General features: G+C 43.8%; 1 protein-coding gene across 2 annotated transcripts in view; it reads left to right on the top strand.

Annotated features, from left to right (window-relative positions):
* USP43 (ubiquitin specific peptidase 43) overlaps window positions 1–19,501 on the top strand; it is a 54,305-nt gene that overhangs the window by 13,580 nt on the left and 21,224 nt on the right. For both annotated transcript variants that reach the window (XM_004684596.2, XM_004684595.2), the window contains exons 3-8: window positions 3,945–4,048; window positions 11,601–11,693; window positions 12,962–13,097; window positions 15,736–15,871; window positions 16,433–16,568; window positions 18,578–18,689. In XM_004684596.2, the coding sequence (XP_004684653.1) occupies window positions 3,945–4,048; window positions 11,601–11,693; window positions 12,962–13,097; window positions 15,736–15,871; window positions 16,433–16,568; window positions 18,578–18,689 (717 nt within the window). The remainder of the gene's footprint in view (window positions 1–3,944; window positions 4,049–11,600; window positions 11,694–12,961; window positions 13,098–15,735; window positions 15,872–16,432; window positions 16,569–18,577; window positions 18,690–19,501) is intronic.

Below are 19,501 nucleotides of genomic sequence, written 5' to 3'. Positions count from 1 at the left end.
GTGCACTCTTCACCCCAGGTGTCTCTCAAAGTCACCCTTCTTTATTTTTATTATTTAATTCTTCCTGTTGTACCTGGACCCTTGAGCCTCCTAATCTTTTCCTTTGGATGCCTGTCCAATTAAAGTGCCTCCATGTGCATATAGCTACCAGCTGGGTTCAAAACCCCCAAGATACTCCCCTGATGTAACAGTGTCTAACACTTACCTGGGGCCTACTGTTTTATACACATTAGTTCTTAATCTCAAAACATCCCAATCCAGTAGGCACTATCATTCATTTCTCATCAAACAAAGAGCATAAGTGACTTATTTGATGAGACCAGAGCATGAGTAAATCCCCCAGCTAAATGTCAATATAGAGATTTGATCCCTGCACTCTGACTCAACAGCTTAATCACTTTTTTTTTAAGATTTTAAGATTTATTTGTTTGTGCATACAGAACTGGGGTACAGGCCAGAGGCTCAGGGGTCTTTGAGAGGCTTCACCAGAGACAAAGTGGAGAACAGAACAGGCAGATTGACGAAGTACACTGCTGAGGGGAGCAGCGGGTGGGTCAGGAGAGGGCTGCCACGCCATGTGCCATGTTGTCACCTCCGGGGCAGGCGGGAATTGAACTCATGCGGAAGTGGCTTTAGATTCTCAGTGCTGTGCTTTAACCCGCTGTGCCACCAGGGAGGGCCTTAATCACTTTTTTAAAAAATATTTTTATTTATTGATGCTGACAGAACTGGGGTACATGTCAGAGGTGTGATAGGTGAGAGGATTCCCCAGAGACAGAGTGGGGAACAGAACAGGCAGATGTCCTGAAATACACTTCAAAGGGGGTCAGGAGAGGTCTGCCATGCCATGTGGGTCAGCTCCCTGGCTGGAATCTAACTTGTGCTGCAGTGGCTTTGGAGAGCTTCATAATGCGAAACTTTAACCCATTGTGCCACTGGGGAGAGCCCAAATCACTTTTTTTTTTAATTAGCAAATATAATTTATTTTTAATTGTGGTATCACTGGTTTATAATACTGTATGTAATTTAGGGGAATATGTTCCCTACCACACCATACCCACCTCCAAAGTACCCACATTCCTCTGCCATAGACCATTGAATCCTCACCCCCACCCTCTTTGTTTGCACACCCACCATCCCTCTCTGGTACCCTCTATTCTACGGTCAAAGTCCAAGGACTTGTTTTTGCTTCTTTGTTTCATTTCCTCATATTCCACACATGAGTGAAATTATCCCAGTACTTGTCTTTCTCCTTCTGACTTAGTAAGCACAATCTCCACCAGTTCTTTCTGTGTTGTTGCAAATGGCAAGAGTTCGTCCCTACAGCTGAGTAGTAGCCCATCGTGTGTAATTCCACATCTTCTTGCTCTACTCGTCTGTCCTTGTTTCCATAGCTTGGTTATTTTAAGTAGTGCTGTAATGCACATGCATCCTTTGGATAAACACCAAAGGGTAGAATTACTGGATCATATGGTAGATCTATTTTGAGAATTTCTGTACTGTTTTTCATAGAGGCCGCCCCAGTCTACATTCCCAATAATGTAGGTTTCTTTTTCTCCACATCCTCACCAACATTGATTGTTTCTGGTCTTTTTGATATGGGCCATTCTCACTGGGGGTGAGGTAGTTTTTCATTGTAGTTTTGACTTGAATGTTTTTTTATGTGCCTGTTGGCCATCTGTATGTCTTCTCTAGAAAAGTGTCTACTTAGTTCTTCTGCCCATTTCTTGATATCTTTTTTTTTGTTGCAATCTGTTTGTTGTCTGTAGTTGACTATTAGCGCTTTGTTAGATGTATGATGTACAAATGTTTTCTCCCATTTGGTGGGATGTCTTTTCATTTTTACAGCAGTTTCATTGTGTGCAAAAGCTTTTTAGTTTGATGTAGTCCCATTTGTTTATTTTTTGCTTCTTGTTTTCCTTACAATTGGAGGCGAGTTCCCAAAACAGAGTCTAATTCTCAACCTTTGCGCCATGCTGTTCTGTGAGCTAGGGAGTCTTTTGAACATTGAAGACCCCACCTGACGTGGCGCCAGACTCTCCATCTTGGCTTTGACTTCCCTTTACATATCCTGTGTTTTGGTCACACTTGGCTTAATAAAATTGTGAAACAAATAAGCATGACTATTATGAGTATTTGTCATTCTTATTTCTCTTAATATTTTATTATAGAAAATTCCAAGCATATGGAAAAGTTAAATTAAGTACTCAGTAACTCTTCATAGCCAGAATTTAGATTTTACAATTTACATTTGGTTAAAATTGCTTTTCTCTTCTCTACCCACGTAGCCACCCTTTTATCTTCTTGTCCTTCCCCCCATCCCCATCTTAGTTGATGCATGTTAAATTGCAGATACTGGTACACATCCCCCAAAACACTTTACATCATTTCTATTTCCTGGTCCTGTCCTGAATTTTCTAAACTCTTTAACATTTATCTCAGGTTCCACTCAGATCTCTGAAATGATGTCTCCTATTGCTTTCTAGGGCCTTGTGTTTTTAGAGGGGATATTACCACCCTCATGAGACCCATGAATTAGTTCTTGGGGTGGGGGGAGGATGTGAAAAATGTTTAATACAAAGCACTGATATACAGCACATGAGCAGGTGTGTAGCAGATCTGTTGTATTAACATTTTATGGGAGACAATCCATGATAAATATCTAAAAACACTCCTTGGGGAGGTGATCATGAATAAAGTAGATACTGTTCTGGTACCTATTTCATGTGTAGTTCCTTGTAGCTTATTTTTTATTTTACCAAATATAACTTCATAGGCGTCTTTGATCCCCAGGGACAGACCTCCATCTGTGATTTTTGCACAGCAGGGATTGATAGAGGACTGTGTCCAGCGTGTGATGCTGGAAGCAAGTAGGAGGTAGAACGTAAAATGGAGGTGACTAGAAAGCCTGAGTGACTTACATTGAAAGTGGTAGGAGTACAGAGAAAGTTGGTGGCATTGCATAGAGACAGAAGACCCAAGCTGTGGGTGAGCTAACAAATAAGCCCAGTGCATCTGGAACTGTAGATGTTACCTATGGTGAGGGTTGCAGTTGGGGATAAAGTTAAGGATCCTGAGATGGGGCCATTATCCAGGTGGATGCTAAATGCAATCTTATATGGAAGAACCAGAGGTTATTTGAGATAATCCAGAGGAGGCCAAGTGAAGATGGAGCAGAGAGGGATTTGGAGATGCTGGCCTTAAAGGCTGCAGTGATGTGGCCATGGGCCATGGAAATCCCACAGTCCCCAACAGCTAGAAGGGGCATGGAGTGGATTCTCTCCTGGAGTCTCTGAAGGAAGCAGGCCTTTATTGACATCTAGGTTTTGGCCAGTGGTAGTAACTTGGATACCTGGTCTTGAAAACTGTGAGTGAATACACAGCTGTTGTTGAGCACCCATTTGTGATGGTTTGTTATAAAAGCTACTGGAAACAAGTACAGAAGGACACACTAAGACTGGTGTGCAGAATGAGGAGGCTTGTGCATCCAAGGAGCAAGCTCAGCTTGTCTGAGGAAGAAGGTGCTCTGTGCAGACTGGCTTGCTGGAGAGCTTGGGGAGGAATGGGTTAGCAGCAGCAGAGGGGGAGAGTGGCATGGGCATGTTTGAAGTGATCTGGACATATTGGGCCCACCTGAGCAGAGTTAACAAAGTGGTCAGTCAATCCAGAGGTGACAGGTGAGGGTGCTGACTGTGTGAGGATTACCAAGGTTCAATCTTCCCTTCTGCTCTGCCAACACACTCTTGGGGAATATAGGAGATCCAGAATTTAAGCAGTGGTGAATTACAGTGTAACAACATTGAAGTTTGGGTTCTTCAGATTCCAGGTCTGAAAGGGATGGTGTGATGGGGGCTTGAGGTGGGGGGTATCAGTTCCAGGGTCTGGAAGTGGTGGAGTGATGGATGGGATATCTAATCTTCCTTCTTTTCCTCATTTATTTGCAGCTTCAGCCTGAAGTCAATAAAACCTCTGAGAATCTCCTGTCCCCATCAGCTAAGCTGTCACCTGGCCAAAGCTTTGTGCAAAGCCACTTTCAAGCACAGTATAGGTAAGAATGGGGTGTGTTTTGAAGGTGTCACCTAAGAGTTCAGCAAACTTACATTCTGGTGATTGGCCTCCCATTGCCAGGTTTACTCTGTGATTACTTACACATCTCAATTAACCACTCACTTCTTTTGTCTCTTATCTACAATGTTACTCCTTTTTCCTCTTCCTGGCTTTTGGGCCTCCCCTCTCCCCTTACAGAGAGGGTGATGTGAGGGTGGTATAGTTTAGGCATGTGGGGGCAGGACCCCATCAACAGGCAATTATTGAGAAGCTGGTGAGACCCTTTCCATTTATTCCTTATAGCCAGAGAGCCCAATTAATGCGTTATTTTGAGTTCAAGATAAGGATATAAAATAATATGTAGTTATACAGCCTTTAATTTTAGAAAGTGTATGTTCCCTTCAGACTTTTTATATGAGAGATCAGAGATTCATATAAGGCAAAATATTTTCAAATGTGTTTTAGTGAAAGCACTATTATAGAGAAAGAATGGGCCAGTCAATTCTGAGGTGACAGATGAGGGAGGCTGAGAGTGTGAGGCTCACCAAGGTTCAGTCTTCCTTTCTGCTCTGCCAACAGAGCAGAATATAGGAGATCCAGAATTTAAGCCCCCGGTGGAGAGACCAGATCCCCCGGGGTCTTCTTGGAGGAGGTGTGCCATTTGATGAGCTCTGAAGGCTGAATACGATAGGATTGAATTGGTGGGGATTTACTCAACAAGAATGAGCCCCACATAAATGTGGGAACAAGCATAGTGGTCAAGACGTAGGGGGAGATGATGGTGACAGACAACCCCTTCTGCGTGACATGCTTGTGCATAAATAATTTCATTTCATCCTTCCAAGAACCCCAGGAGATGAATTTTGTAAGTGGGTAGTTTGCGTTTTTGGAAGGACACATAGAGAGGGGCAGAACCAGAATTTGACCTTGGACTCATCTCTGAAGCACGAGTCCATCTTTGGTTGCTTGTCCATCTCCCCTTGTTCTTTCTTTCTGGTTGGGTGACTTCAGTTGCCCAGAACCCTGCCCTCTATTATGGATACCAAAGCTTTTGAAATATTTTTCTTCTGGTTGTTGTGTTAAATCATCTTCAGAGGTGCCTTCCTCTGAACCTTCTGGGAGCTGTTGCCTTTCCTTTGCTCTGCTGTTTTCCTGTTGTTGTTTTTTTCTCTTATTCATGACATACAAAGTAATAATTCTTCAGTCTGATAGACTTCACTTACAGCCATTGGCTTCCATACTTTTCAGGGATTTAGGTTCTTTGTGTTGGAACAGAGGACATCAATTAAATGTGTCCAGAAACTGTCCTGATTTAGGCTTTGCATCATATTCTATGATTGTCAATAAAATAAATTGAATGTGCAGAGGATGAGCATTGATTTAGGAAGACCACATAGTCTGAAACACTTTCAGTGGCTTTCCCCTGGAGCAGAGGATCCAGAGCACTTGAGAATTCCCTGACTTTCAGCCCCACCAGGGAAGGGCCCCTCAGTGACTTTGGATGACTGCTGGAATGACCATGGGCACTCCACTCTTGCCCTTGATTGCTTGGCATATCAAGCAATTAAAAGTTTATTGTACTTTAAGGAAGGTCCACTTACTTCCTGAGAACTGTGGTGACGGGATAGGCAGAGAGGAAGCCTCCGTTTTGTGATTCACATGATTTCATGTGTAGACATGAAAGCTATTTGTAGGGCATCTGTCTTATCTACAGATGCCCAAAGAAGGGGCTACTGGAAACAAAAGTGAGGCAGAGGAAAAGAGGACCATTGGGGGAAGATGAAGAACCACTCTAGAAGGAGGGAAAGAGGAGTCTAAAGTGAGGGCATGTTACGGAGCAGGGAAGGGGCACCAGTAATTGCTGCTGGGCATTACTCGTTGGCACCGTTTCATAATAAATTCAGTTACTTCCCCGCATACTTCCCTTTTCTATCCTTCCCTTCTCTTGTTTACATATACTTTCTTTCTTTTCTACTGTCACATATTTCCAGTGTTTACAATGGGGAGCACAGATCCTTGACCAATCGAGAAACATAGCAACCAAATATACCCGTTTTGTTTTTAGATGTTTTAAAAATGGAATTTCTTGTTTTGAAGTAACATTGGCTTTCAACACCACCTGTGGTTCAGAGGCCTAGGGTCCCACCTCCTCAGGTCTCTAGATATTTTATTCCTGCCTGCTGTGTGGCAGGCTCTTTTCTGGGTGCTGGTGGCTGCATTGTGAACCAGACTCAGTGCCTATTCTCATGCTGTCTGGAGGGTGATGTAGTAGACACACGTCAGTAAACTACTTGTAGAGAGATAAGTGAGGTGATAAGGTGTAACTTGGGAGGTGGAGAGATAGCCAACCTTAGATAAGGTGATCAGGAAGGCTTCCTTTCAGAGAGGACATTTGAGCTGAGATCTAAGGAAGAGTCAGCTATTTGAATTCAGGCATTCCAGGTGGGGAAACAGCAGAGGCAAAGGGTGAATAACTTTGGTAATTTAAGGACAGAAAGGTGCAGGGAGCTGCCAGGTAGTGAGGGTTGGGAGGTGAGTCATCTGGGTCTGGATATGTGAATTAACTTTATCAACAGCTTATTTTTAAAGGACACAACTCAGGTCCAGCCAGATGTGAGAGAAGCATAAAGTAAGGTCTGTGGGAAGAGCATGGTGCCCCCCACCCTCTGCAGGAGCTCCACCCTCTAGCACCTTTGGGTGCTCACCAGCCTGGAGCCACCCTCTGCAGGGGCCCTTATGCTGGCATTACTATTGAGACAGTATTGAGCAAATCATTGGCTCATGTTAACTCAACCTCTAGCCTTCCTGGGTGGAGGGGTGAGGCTGAAGGATTCAACCCTGGAATCACAGGTCCCCATCCTGATGTTGGGGCCTTCCCCAAATCATGTCAACCACATGAACTCTGGTGTGATCACAAGGAACCTCATCATGAAGAACAAGCGATTCTTTCACTTTTGTCACTCTCATAATTTTGGAAATTCCAGAGGTCTTCAGAGCTCTGTGTCAGAAACAAGGACAAAGACCAAATATATATTTCTTATTATAAATCACGAGATGCTTGACTCTCCTGATGGGTGAGTCAGGGGAGACTTCCTGAGGAAGTGACATTTGAGGTGATTGGGTATCAGGACTACAATGCCTGTTGGGTAGGTTATTGTAGGTAGATGAGTAAGAAGGTGTTCGTGCTATAAAAAGGACAGGTGACAGTTAAAAATACCTGCCTTTTGCCTGACAAAAATACCTGCTTTGTCCCCAGTAAAGAAAAAGTAGACTTAGGGATGTCCATCCAGGCTAGGTCTTTAGAGGTGATTTCCTGTGGTGGTCACGGGAGCAGCTTAGGCTGGTCCTGCTGCATGCCCTCTGCTCTTCTGGAGCCCTCTCCCCTGGGAGGGCATGGCTGGTAGAACCTTGTCCTGGTATCAGCCTTTATGAAATGGAAAGATGGACATGTGCTTAAAAGTTAACTCAGATGCCCCTTCCACCAAGGTTCTCCTTCTTCCCCTCCTCTGCACCCCCCCCCCCTTTTAACGGCCTTAGCTTTTGATTTTGAGTGGAGGAGAGATAGAGAATAGTACTAGAGTGCAGGAGGTCTGGGCTAGAGGAAGAATAGCTAGTTCTTCTTCTTCTTTTTAAGAGTTTTTATTTATGCACACAAGAACTGGGTTTTTGTTTATGCACACAAGATCAGATGTGTGTGTGGGGGGGGTGAGAGGATTCACGTGAGACAGAATGGGGAGCAGAACAAGCAGATCTACTGAAAGACACTGCTGAGGGGAGCAGCAGGTGGGTCAGGAGAGTTCTGCTGTGCTGTGTGGGTCAGCTCCCTGGCCAGGGATCTAACTTGCTGCAGTGGCCGCTGACAGCTGTATAGTGCTGTGACTTAACTCATTGTGCCACCAGGGAGGGCCCAAGAATAATTAGTTATTCTATATGATTAGCACCTCAGCCTTAAACACCTGCAATAGGATGTTGGTGTTTTGTCTAGAGGAAGCAGTGTGTGTGTGTGTGTGTGTGTGTGTGTGTGTGTGTGTGTGTGCGCGCGCGCGCGCGCGTGCTTATTCACAGGAAGTCTGATCTGGCCCCTATTACAGGCAGTGATTCCTTTGAGGCTGAGTCCATTTTTGAAGGCTTTGTCAGTGGAGGTCTCAGAGGGGACGTCTGATTAAGTGTTACCTAAGTCATGGCCTCTTCGGGGGTAGACAGCACTGCCACCGATCAGTGGGGAGGTGAAGCTGTGGCATGACAGTTTGGGGCTTACCTGGGCGTCTGTCCCTGGCAGGAAGTACAGGGCAGGGACTCAGCAGCAGTGACTGGGTGGCTCATAACAGAAGAGAGCAAAGACCATGCAGCTGGCGGGTGGATGTTGATGGGCAGTGGGGGAGCTCCTGTGCCCGCATACCTGGGGAGCCTAGGACAGACCCCGGAGTGCTGAGGGGAGGTGATAAGGACACAGGGACCCCTCAGACCACATCTGGGTTATCTGCTGAAGCTGATGACATCCAGAGCTCTGTACAAACCATGCTGCCCCTCTTCTGATCTCACTCTCTCTGTCCTACTTTCCTATCCTTTGAAAAAAAGGTATATTTCACATCCTATCTGTACTTTATTATGAAAACAATGTGTTTAATTACTTTTCTCCCTGTTTATCCCCTTAGGAAATAGGTTCACACCTCCCATGTCACCCCACCACCCCCACCACCAGAGTACCCGTAGTCCTTTGCTTAGACCTTTGCGCCCTCCCCAGCCGGGCTCCCCCTTCGTCCTCCTCACCCTGTAGCCTCCATGCACAGTCAGATTTCTACCATTTGTTTTGGTTTAGTTTTGCGGTTCCTTCATTTTGTTTCTCTATATTCCCCATGTGGGTGAGACCACCCAGGATTTCTCTTTCTCCTTCTGACATACTTTGCTCAGCACAGCCCCCTCCAGCCCTGTTATATTGTTGAAAATGGCCAGGGTTCATCTTTTTTGATAGCTGAGTGGTGCTCCATCATGTAGAGCTGCCACGTCTTCTTAATACCCTCCTCTGTCCTTGCACCAGTGTGTTTTCTTTATGCGTCATATATAAAATGAGGGCCTCTCTGGTGGTGCAAGACACAGGGTTCTCAAGTTGTCTGCACCCATTGCAGCATGAGTTCGATCCCCAGCCAGGGAGCTGACCCCCATGGCACAGCAGCCCTCTCTTGTCTCACTTGCTGCTCCCCTCAGCAGTGCATTTCAGTAGATCCACCTGTTCTGCTCCCCACTCTGTCTCTGATGAATCCTCTCACCTCCCACCTCTTTGGCCTATATCCCATTCTTGTATGCATAAATAAGTAAAAATAAGTCTAGAAAAAAGTGGCCTTAGAACTGATCATTGTTTCCCAGGTCTCTCAGGAGGGCATGTCCTGCTTGACTGGCTTTCTGATCAACCAGGGGCAAACAAAAAACTTGGGGTTCTCAGGATGCTGCCCACGGCAACCCTAAGTGAATCTGTTCAGAGCAAGTTGGGTCTCTTGGATGCAAGTGAACAAAACACCCACTATGATTTCAGTTAATTCAAACAGATCCCTGGATTCACCCATCATTATAAATGCCTCTGCTAAATTTTCCTTTTGCAGAAAATCACAGTGATGTTTTGGTTAAAAAAAAAATGTTCATGAGACAGTGAGCTTCAGCCTGCCAGGGTATCTGATATGGGTGGACTCTCCTCTGCCACCCCATTTCTCTTCCAGCTGTCCCCCACCTTCATCCATCAGGTACCTACACATAGCACAGGGCTGAGGATGTATTTTGTTAGGAAATATACAAATCCCTGCTTTGCATTGAAGCAAACAAATGAAAAGAAATATTTTCATTTTTTTAACCTAATACTCAACTAGACTGCATTTATTTCTCTTTTAAAATTGTATCACATGAAATTGACACAAGGATACCACCTTTCTAGTGGGCCACATGCCTCTCTGTTGGGGAGCAAGGGTGGTGTAGTATGGGAAAAAAACATGGGATGGTTTCATGTATTTTGTAAAGATTTTTTATGCATGCATGTGCTGGGTTACAGGCCAGAGATGTGGAGGTGAGAGGATTCACCAGAGACAGAGTGGGGAGCAGAACAGGCAGGTATACTGAAATACACTGCTGAGGGGAGCAGCGGGCGAGACAGGAGAGGGCTGCCGTGCCATGTGGGTCATTTCCCTGGCCTGGGCCACAGTGGCTGCCAGTAGCTTGATAGCCCTGAGACTTTAACCCTGTGCCACTGGGGATGCTCCCATATCCAGTTCTTAGTAATGCTGTCTTAATGCTTTATATTACTATTAGCTGCCATTTTCTGACCTTTGTTTTTTTCAGTACAGTAGGGGAATTTGGGCAGTAGCTGCACATGAATGACACCTATTTTCTTTTTTGATACCAATGCCTGTACTTCTCCCCATGCTCCTCAAACAGAATCTCAGGGGGAAGGGGATCATGCTTAGACATCTGCATTTTAAAAAAAGCTCCCCATGGGACTGTGGGTGGAGAGGGAGTCCAAACCAGGGTAATAGATGGTCCTTAGATTCTTGCAGTTTGAACATTGGCACACTGTGCTTCTATCCGGAGGGGTTATTATTTCCTTCCCCTTACTGAATGCACGGGTATAAGTGATTAACTGTTTTTTTTTTCTTTTGAAAAGAATTGAGGTGACAGTCATATAACATACTTAATTATTTTAAAGCCTATGAGTCAATGACACACTCACAGGGCACAACTACCACCTTTTCTAGCTCCTAAACATTTCTGTTACCCCAAAGGTTATGCCACAGTCAGCCCTCTATTCCTCCTTCCTCCCAGCACCTGGCTTTCTGTCCATGGCTTTCCCCATTCTGGATATTGCATTTAAACGGAAGCTGAAGCTGTGGCCTTTGTGTTTGTTCTCGCTTAGCTTAGTGGTTGAGGCTCACCTGTGTTTGTAGCCTGTGTCAGGACTTCCTCCTTTTGGCTGAAGAATATGCCACTGTGTGATTGCAGGGTAATTCTGTATCCTACTGGTTGAGGAGCCATCAGATGTGTGTACCCACTGACCCCCTGGTGGATATTTGGGTTGTTTCCACCCACCGGCTGCAGAACATTTACCTACAAGCATTTGCTTGAATTCCTGATTTCAGGTTTTTTTTTTTAATTAAACTTGTTTATTTTCTTACCTCATTGTTAATTTTTGGGCTCCATATGCAGGTGTCCCATGCAATGGCATTTTTATATTAAACTTTTTAAAAAAGATTTATTTCTGCATACAGAACTGGGGTACAGGCCAGAGATGCAGAGGGTGAGAGGATTCACCAGAGACAAAGTGAGGAGCAGAACAGGCACACTGACGAAGTACACTGCTGAGGGGAGCAGCGGGCAGGTCAGGAGAGGTCTGCCACACCATGTGGGCCACCTCCGGGGCAGGCAGGGATCGAACTCATGCTGAAGTGGCTTTAGCTTCTCAGTGTTGTGCTTTAACCCGCTGCGCCACCAGGGAGGGTCATATTGAACTTTTTTAAGAGTCCACCCAATTGTTGAATTGATTAAACTGTAAGCTCTCTCCTTTGCCCTCACAGATCTTCCTTGACCTGTCCTCACTGCCTGAAACAGAGCAACACCTTCGATCCCTTCCTGTGTGTGTCACTCCCCATCCCCTTGCGCCAGACAAGGTATGTGAGCGTCACATCATGCCCTGTGAACTGGCTTCTGTCCTCACTCCTTAGGGGGAGCTCCTGGCCCTGGGTTTGCTTTTTTCCCCCATAAATAGTGCTGTTGTTTTTCCAGGGTTTGGCCTATTTGGAAGCTGGCCTGGGCCAATCTGTGTCACTTGGTCAGACAGGGGCAAACTGAAAAAAATTTGTCACCAACTCTTTTTCCTTGCTTTAGCTCCAGTTCTTTTTTTTCTTTGGAAAGATGTAGGGGAAAGGTTTCCTTAAGGAGCAAAAAAAAAGTCTGTTGGAGGAGAAGAGTCTGTGAGACTGGCTAAGATGATGGCAGGATTTGAGTCTAGAATGAAGAGGCACATCTTGAAGGTTTTCCAGAAGCCCAGGACTTAACAGTGACCAGTAAAGCAACTGACCAGTGTCACGATCATGCATTTTAGTGAGCTCCTGTTTGGATGCCTGCACTGGCATTGAGCTGGCAGTATTTCTTCTTGCATTCAACACCACTATAAATACCATTTCTCTCACCCTCTGCTTGTTGAAATCCCCCTATCTTTAGCATGTAATGACATGACATCTTCATCAAGGCTTTCCTGCAACTGAATCCCCCGTTCTGTTCTGAATTCTGTGTTACTAATCATCTGTGCCACAATATAACCTGGGCTTATATGCTTGTCAGTGACACCATCAGATGATGTCTGCTGATGTAAACTCAGCTTTCTACTCTGACCACTGGCCCTGTAGCCATGCGGTCCAGCTTCAAATCCCATCTCTACCAATTAGCTACCTGTAGGAAATAGGTTTAAAACAGGAGAACCAGGAGATAGAAGATTAATGCTGGTGGGGATAGCAGGAAGTGAAGCTAGAGAGGTTGGGGGCCAGGAGGGTTGTGTACACCAAAGGAAGAATTTCAGTAAGAAAAGGAAAGTATTTGGAGTGTTGAATCATACTGGAGGAAGCTCAACTGCTTTACTTTTCAAACTTTGAAGCTTGTTTTTGCTTAAGACAATCTATTTGTCAAACAGAACCCTGTACTAAGAGACCCATCTGGGCATTTTTAATCAAATAGGATTTATTTTTAACTCTGAAAAAGCATTTTTAGCAATCCCATTTGGAGATTTGTCTCTCCACTGCCACCTGGTGACAGCATACCTAAGTGCAGTAACCCAGCCAAGAAGCTGAGTTAGCCCAAGTGCTGAACTAACACAAATGAAATGGTATTGCCATACTTTATGTCAGTCCTTTAAGGGTTTGGCCTCCTTCCTGTTTTCCAGATTCTTGAGTGTCACCTTGGTCTTCCCCTCTAAGAGCCAGAGGTTCTTGAGGGTTGGTCTGGCCGTGCCGATCCTCAGCACAGTGGCAGCCCTGAGGAAGATGGTGGCAGAGGAAGGCGGTGTCCCTACGGATGAGGTGTGACAGAACTGCACTGGGGCCTGGGCACTGGATGACAGAAAGCTTTTGGGCTAGCTGTCTGGGCTGATTAGGCTAATTTCTGGTTCCAAGGTGACTCGAGGGTGACTCATGAGTTTCTATCTGATTTGTAGTCTGCTCTCTGTGATGTCTGGGTCTTGACCACTCCCTGCATTTACAGAAACCAGAAAAAGACTCCACCACTGTCTTCCAAGATGGCAACTAGATCATGGTCATCACAATTCCAACAATAGCTAACCCTCAGTAGTACTGATTGAGTGCTGGGTTGTAAACTTTATCTTCATTGCCAATGTAGCACTCACAGACATCCTATGCAGTAGACTATTATATAGTTATTTCCATTTTACTGGTGAGCAAACTAGAGGCACTGAGAGGTTAGCTGACTTACTCAAGGCCACACAGCTGGTAAGTGGCTAAGCCAGGAATTGAACACAGATGTTTTGACTTCAGAGTCTGAGCCACTATTGTGTTTTCCCTCCTGAGAATGGCCAACAAGTGAACTATGAAAAATTATTGAGGGATTGGAAGATTTGTAAGGAGAGGGGGTTTGGAGGAGACAGAGATGGGTATAATCTACTTTTATTTTTTTAAGGAGTCTTGGTAAAGAGATTGGGTTCACTGTCACTTTGGAGGGCAGGACTCATAAGAGGGGCCTCCCTAAAAGAAAGAGCAAGGTACGGGTGACCTGGGTGAGCAGCAACATGGCATAACGGCAAGGGCTTGGATTAAGGTACTGATGGTAGATCAGTCACTTTTTAGTTTTCTAATGTTGGGCAAAGAAATTGAACCATAAGATGGAGATTTGATACTTCCCTGGTGACCTTTTAGGACTTTTTAAAATTAAAAAAATATATATTGTAACCTTTTTGTGAAGGAATAACACATATAATAAGTATATGGATCTTGAGGTCAGAGTCTGTTGGGTTTTACACTGCAGCCACTTGCGTCGGCAGCACAATTACTGAGCCTTTCCATCATCTCAGTGGGCTCCCTCCTGCCCCATCCAATCCAGCCCTCTGACCTCTATCACCACTTTTATAAGGTTCTCAAATGGGAAAAAATATGTGTATTCAGTCTTGCAAATTCTAAGGTACTTATGTAGACCGTTGAAGAGAGAGGGAGAAAAAGAAGCACAGTGGGTGAGAATCTTGGGCAGAATAGAAGAGTGAAAGGAGAAGGTCTGAGGGGGATAGAATTTGGATAATTAAGAAAGTAAAACAAGTCAGGAATTTGAGGAGTGTGATGTGTTAGGAGATAGTAGTCACTTTGAATGGATCTTAAAATCTGTTTTGATATTTTAACTGGCAAGTTATATTGTCTATGATCATAGATGGACCTGGATTCATTTACAGCATTTTGTACTTTCTATTTGTACTGATTTCCCTTTGCTTCTGTGTTCTTTTCACTGCTTCTTTTGGATTGAGCAATTTCTCTTGTTGATCCCTTCTGGTTTAGAACACCTATATTTATATGCTTATAGTGGTTATCATTAAAAAGTCAACATAATTAACGAAGTCTCTGTCAGTCTTCACAGATTACATGAATATCTCTGAATGCTTTCATTTCTCTTTTGATTTAGATATTGTTGTAGATAGATACTGTATTTTCATCCCTCTTCTCCATTCTCCCTGCTTGTAGCAGTAATAGTTGTTGTCAGAGTAGATTTATGGAGTCTGCATGTTTACATTTGCCAATGTTTACCATCTCCTGTGTTTCAGCATTTTAAAGATTTATTTATGCATATAAGAACTGGGGTATGGCTAGAGGTGCAGGGGTGGAGGTAGGTGAGACAGAGTGGGGAGCAGAATAGAGGGATCTACTGAAATACACTGCTGAGGGGAGCAGCGGGCGGGACATGAGAAGTCTGCTGTGCCATGTGGGTCAGCTCCCTGGCTGGGGATTGAACTCATGCTGTGGTGGCTGCCTATAGCTTCATAGTGCTGAGACTGAACCTGTTGTGCCACTTGGGAGGGTCCTATGTCTCATTTCAGCATTTTGTCTTACAACTCAGGTTTTCCTTCTGGAGTCATTTTGTTTTATTAATCTTGAAAGGTTGTCTTTCACAAGAGACTTTCCCAGTCAGTGTTGCTTACATGGGTTATGTGTGCTGAGATGATGATTCCCTCAAGGGGTGGTACCCGAAGGTGACGCAATTGTCTGGAGCAGCCAGGGCCCATTAGGCAGCCAGCTCTCCCCCTTCACTGTAAGATCTGTTTCTTCTGTTTACTCTGTTCCATGAAAACATTTTCCATCTATGACATCATATGAAAAAAATAATAATATTTAGAAGTTCTTTCATTGGAGATCTGTGTCAGTATTAAACTCCCATGTTATATCTGTAGAGAGCTTAATTTTATTCTTGTTTGGTAGCTCAGCTGAGTATAAGTGTTTAGATTTTGAATTTTACTGTCCTAACTCTTCCCTCGGCACATTGCTGTTCTGGTACTGTATTTAAGATGTCTGTGATCAACCTAATTATTATACCGACTATGTTCTATTACTAAAAATAAGTAGCATTTATCTCTTAACAGGGGAGAAAGGGTGAAAGAGAGGTTTCAGACTAGTCACTTTTAGATTTCTTAAGTGTTCAATTCCTTAACGATCACTCTCATTCCAGGTGATCTTGGTTGAACTGTATCCCAGTGGATTCCAGCGGTCTTTCTTTGATGAGGAAGATTTGAACACTATTGCTGAGGGAGATAACGTGTATGCCTTTCAGGCTCCTCCAGCACTGGGCCAGGAGACACTCACAGGTACAGTGGTGCTTTGCATCATTTTACTTGGGAACTCTCATTTTGAGAGGGTATTCATTGGGCACTGAGGGATAAGCCATTTATTTTAATTTTTTTTAAAGACATTTATTTCAGTACTTGGAAGCCTCAAGCTTGTTTTCTCCAATATTTGGTATACAAATGGTTGAGTATTAAAAATATTCAACAAATACAGGGGTTCCCAAAGCCTTAGTGAGGATGAGTCACCTGGAGAATTTGTTAAAGGATCGGCTAGTACCTGTGCTTCCTCAATGCTAAAGATGCTTACCTTCTCTGTGCACTTCTCAGGTTGATAGGTTCTAAGTCGGGGGTGGGGGGCTCTCTGATCAAGTCATACAAGCAACCAAAATCTCTGGAGTGTTTTTCAAGTTGCATTTGAGAAGTGTTAAAATAAAATCCCTGCTGTTATTTTGCAGTTAAATTATTCTAGTGTCTCCCAGTGGTGGTTTATAGGTTCTCAAAGAGAAAGAGTTGGCTAGACAACCTGGACTCTGACCCAGAAGTGGCTCCTTTCCGCATTCAGATGTAACTCTCTCCCGCCAGCTCGTGCGCCTGCTCTGTCTGTCTCCCCGTGCTTGGCTGCCCGAGAGGGCCAGCGATTGCCCCTGCCTGCCCGGAGTGAGAACAAGGTGCTAATCCTCTTCTGTAACTTGGTGGGGTCAGGGCAGAAGGCTAGCAGGTATGTTTAACTTTGTGCTCTTTATACATGATGTCTGGGACTTTTATGTACTCGGAATTCCGTTCAGAATAATTCTAAGTTGATAAAATTAAACATTCTCAAGTTTAGCCATCTAAGATTATCAGAAATAATTGTTTTAAGCAGATGGCGGGCATACTTCTTAACATTTAAGCATGTGAGGTATCCCTATTAATTTCAGGATTAATTATTTCCCTCATCACTATTATTTTGTACTGTTTTATAAGGCTGGGGCAGTACAGTAAGATAGGAAAAAGATACTGCCTATGAGAAAAGAGGGGATAAAATTACCACTATTTGCAGAATATATTGATACCTTTCCAAAGAATTAAGAATTAGAATGTGATTAATGCTATTGAGAATTCAGGATTATGACTGATTACATACTAAATATAGAAAGACAGATAATTTTTCTCATATAGTCCCAATAAAACATTTAAAAGATAAAGCTTCTACCCAAAATTTTTAGATTGATAAAATGTTTGTAAGATTAATCTGAAATAAGAAACTTGTAAGAATAGCCAGAAATTGCTGAGAGGGATAAAGGAAGAAGAGGGATTTTGCCAATGAAACAGAATAATCCAATTATTAAGACATTGTGTAATAGGCAGAGGACTATATATTTAAATCAATGGGATATAATAGGTCAAATTATAGTTAAGTATCAAGTGATATGAGCTGTATTTTATAATACTGCTAAATTAATGAATTAATAAGTAAAACTGGGTCAACTGATTTTCTTTCTTTTTATTTTCTATAATCAACCTTTTATTCCCATCAGAAATTCATAGGCTTAAATTTCAGATTGATTAGGGAGGTAAATATAGAAAAGGATACTGCAAAATTACCTGGATAATGTAGGGGAAAATTTATATCTTTAACACCTTTGGCAGAAGGCCATAAAGAAAAAAGCTTAGGTCTTAAATACTTTGAATATTTTAAACTATATACAAAGTTGAAAGGCAAAGCACACACGAGGAAAAGTATTTACATCCTGTGACTGCTGAAGGATGGGTATCCAACATTTAAAACCTAGTTCTCATTCAGTGAGGGAAATACCCTTTAGTAAAATGGTTCACAGAGGAAATACGAGCACAGGAGGAAATATTCAACCTCACTAGTAGAAGAAGCAATTCTGATTGCAATAGTGAGATGCAATCATAAACTTTTCAGATTTTATAGGGCTTTAAGAAATCCCTAACACTTCCTTTTGATAAGTGTTTAGGGATTAGGGTATAGCCCCCCACAGCTAAAATTGGTGTGGCTTTTCTGATCTCACATTTCCATTTCTGGAACTTTGTCCCAAAGCAACCATTGTGATGGGCACCCAGAGGCACAGGCACAGAATATGTGTAGTTCCTGACATAGCATTGTTTAAATTGAAAAATGGAGGCGGCCTGGGCGCCTGACAACAGAGGGCGAGATGCATAACAGTGTGACCCTGCCCGTCCAGACTTACCACCTCCTATATGTGTTAGCAAAGTACAGTCAGCACTTTCACATTGCTATCCACTGGGTCTACACACAGCCTGGCTCATGTAGCCAAGGAGCCTGCAATGGCCAGTGTCTTGTCCAGCAGCCCCCACTGCAGAGCTGGAGTGGACAGCAACAGCTGTGTGTTTATTAGGTTGGGTCTTGGGAAACATTCCCAGTTAGGAGAGCATTCCTGGTGCATAGAGCCATCCGAGTGTCAATTGGACTTGTCCCCTCTGGGTTTATCTCTGGTTTCCTTTTCTCTGGTTCCAGGTTCTGTAGTTTACTTTCTATTGTGGGGAAGCTTCCTGCCGGCTAATCATTTGGAGCCATCTGTTACATTGCATTGTCCCCACTGGCTCTGCATCTTGGGGTTCTCTGATGAGCAATTTTGTGTGGTGTTTGGTGCTTAACTCTTACCCAGTGGAGTGGAGTGGCGTGAGTAGAACAAAGGCTCATGACTGATAAATACAGCTGCTTTTCCTTTGTGAGGTAACCTAATTCCTTGGATTTTTCAGGTTTGGGCCACCTTTTCTGATCAGGGAAGACAGAGCCATTTCCTGGCCCCAGCTCCAGCTGTGCATTCTCAGCAAGGTCCGCTATCTCATGAGGAGTGAGGCCCCCGTACAGGTCAGTGTGTGTGTGGGGGGGGGAGCGGGAGGGTGTGCTCACACATGCATGTGTGTGTACGTGCTGGGAACCGGGTGGGAGCAGGAATCTAGAGGTAGTTCAGGAGAGGCAAGAACTTACTGTTTATAAGAGTGTTCACATTGTATAAAGCAATGTTGATTTATGTGCAAGGAAGTGACAATTGCATGGTCTGCGTGTTCACCCTCTGTGGCATTGCAAAACACCTTTCACACGTGGTAGTTTTTCCATCCAATCTTTACAAACACCATCAGAATAAAGGGAAGATTTACATTATTATTCTGTTTTGAATACAAATGGTTTACTTAAATTATTTCTAGAAGAGCGTGCATTGGAATAAATTGAAACTGAAACCTTTGGATCAGAAATTTTAGGGGACTTGAGGTATGATTTCTGTGGAAAACTAAAATGGATATTTATGTCCCAATATGAAAATCTAGATATTAAAATAAAAACCGAGGTTAAAAACTCAGGGGAAAAAAATCTCTTTGTCTGCACATTTATTATCAGGTTGGTAGTTTCTAAATAAGACAACCCAGTCTCCAACCACCCCCGTTAGGCCCTTATAGCGCTAGCAAGATATGAAGCAGGTTTCTATGATCTGGGCAGATGGGAAAAGGAGGGTGCTGGTGCCCTCAGCGGCCTTTTCCAGCTTTTAATGATCTTTCCACACCATTTGTGGTGAGGCAGCCAGGCACGGGGCCGGCAGGGGTTCTGGGGGCCAGAGGCTGGCAGGTGAACCTTTACTCTTTCTGGGCTCTGGCTTCTCTCGCAGGCTGGTCTCTGGTCGCTAC

The sequence above is a fragment of the Condylura cristata genome, unplaced genomic scaffold (genome assembly GCF_000260355.1).
Source record: "Condylura cristata isolate star-nosed mole 26May11 unplaced genomic scaffold, ConCri1.0 scaffold00017, whole genome shotgun sequence".
Lineage (NCBI taxonomy): Eukaryota > Metazoa > Chordata > Mammalia > Eulipotyphla > Talpidae > Condylura > Condylura cristata.
This window is presented reverse-complemented; position numbering and strand designations above follow the sequence as displayed.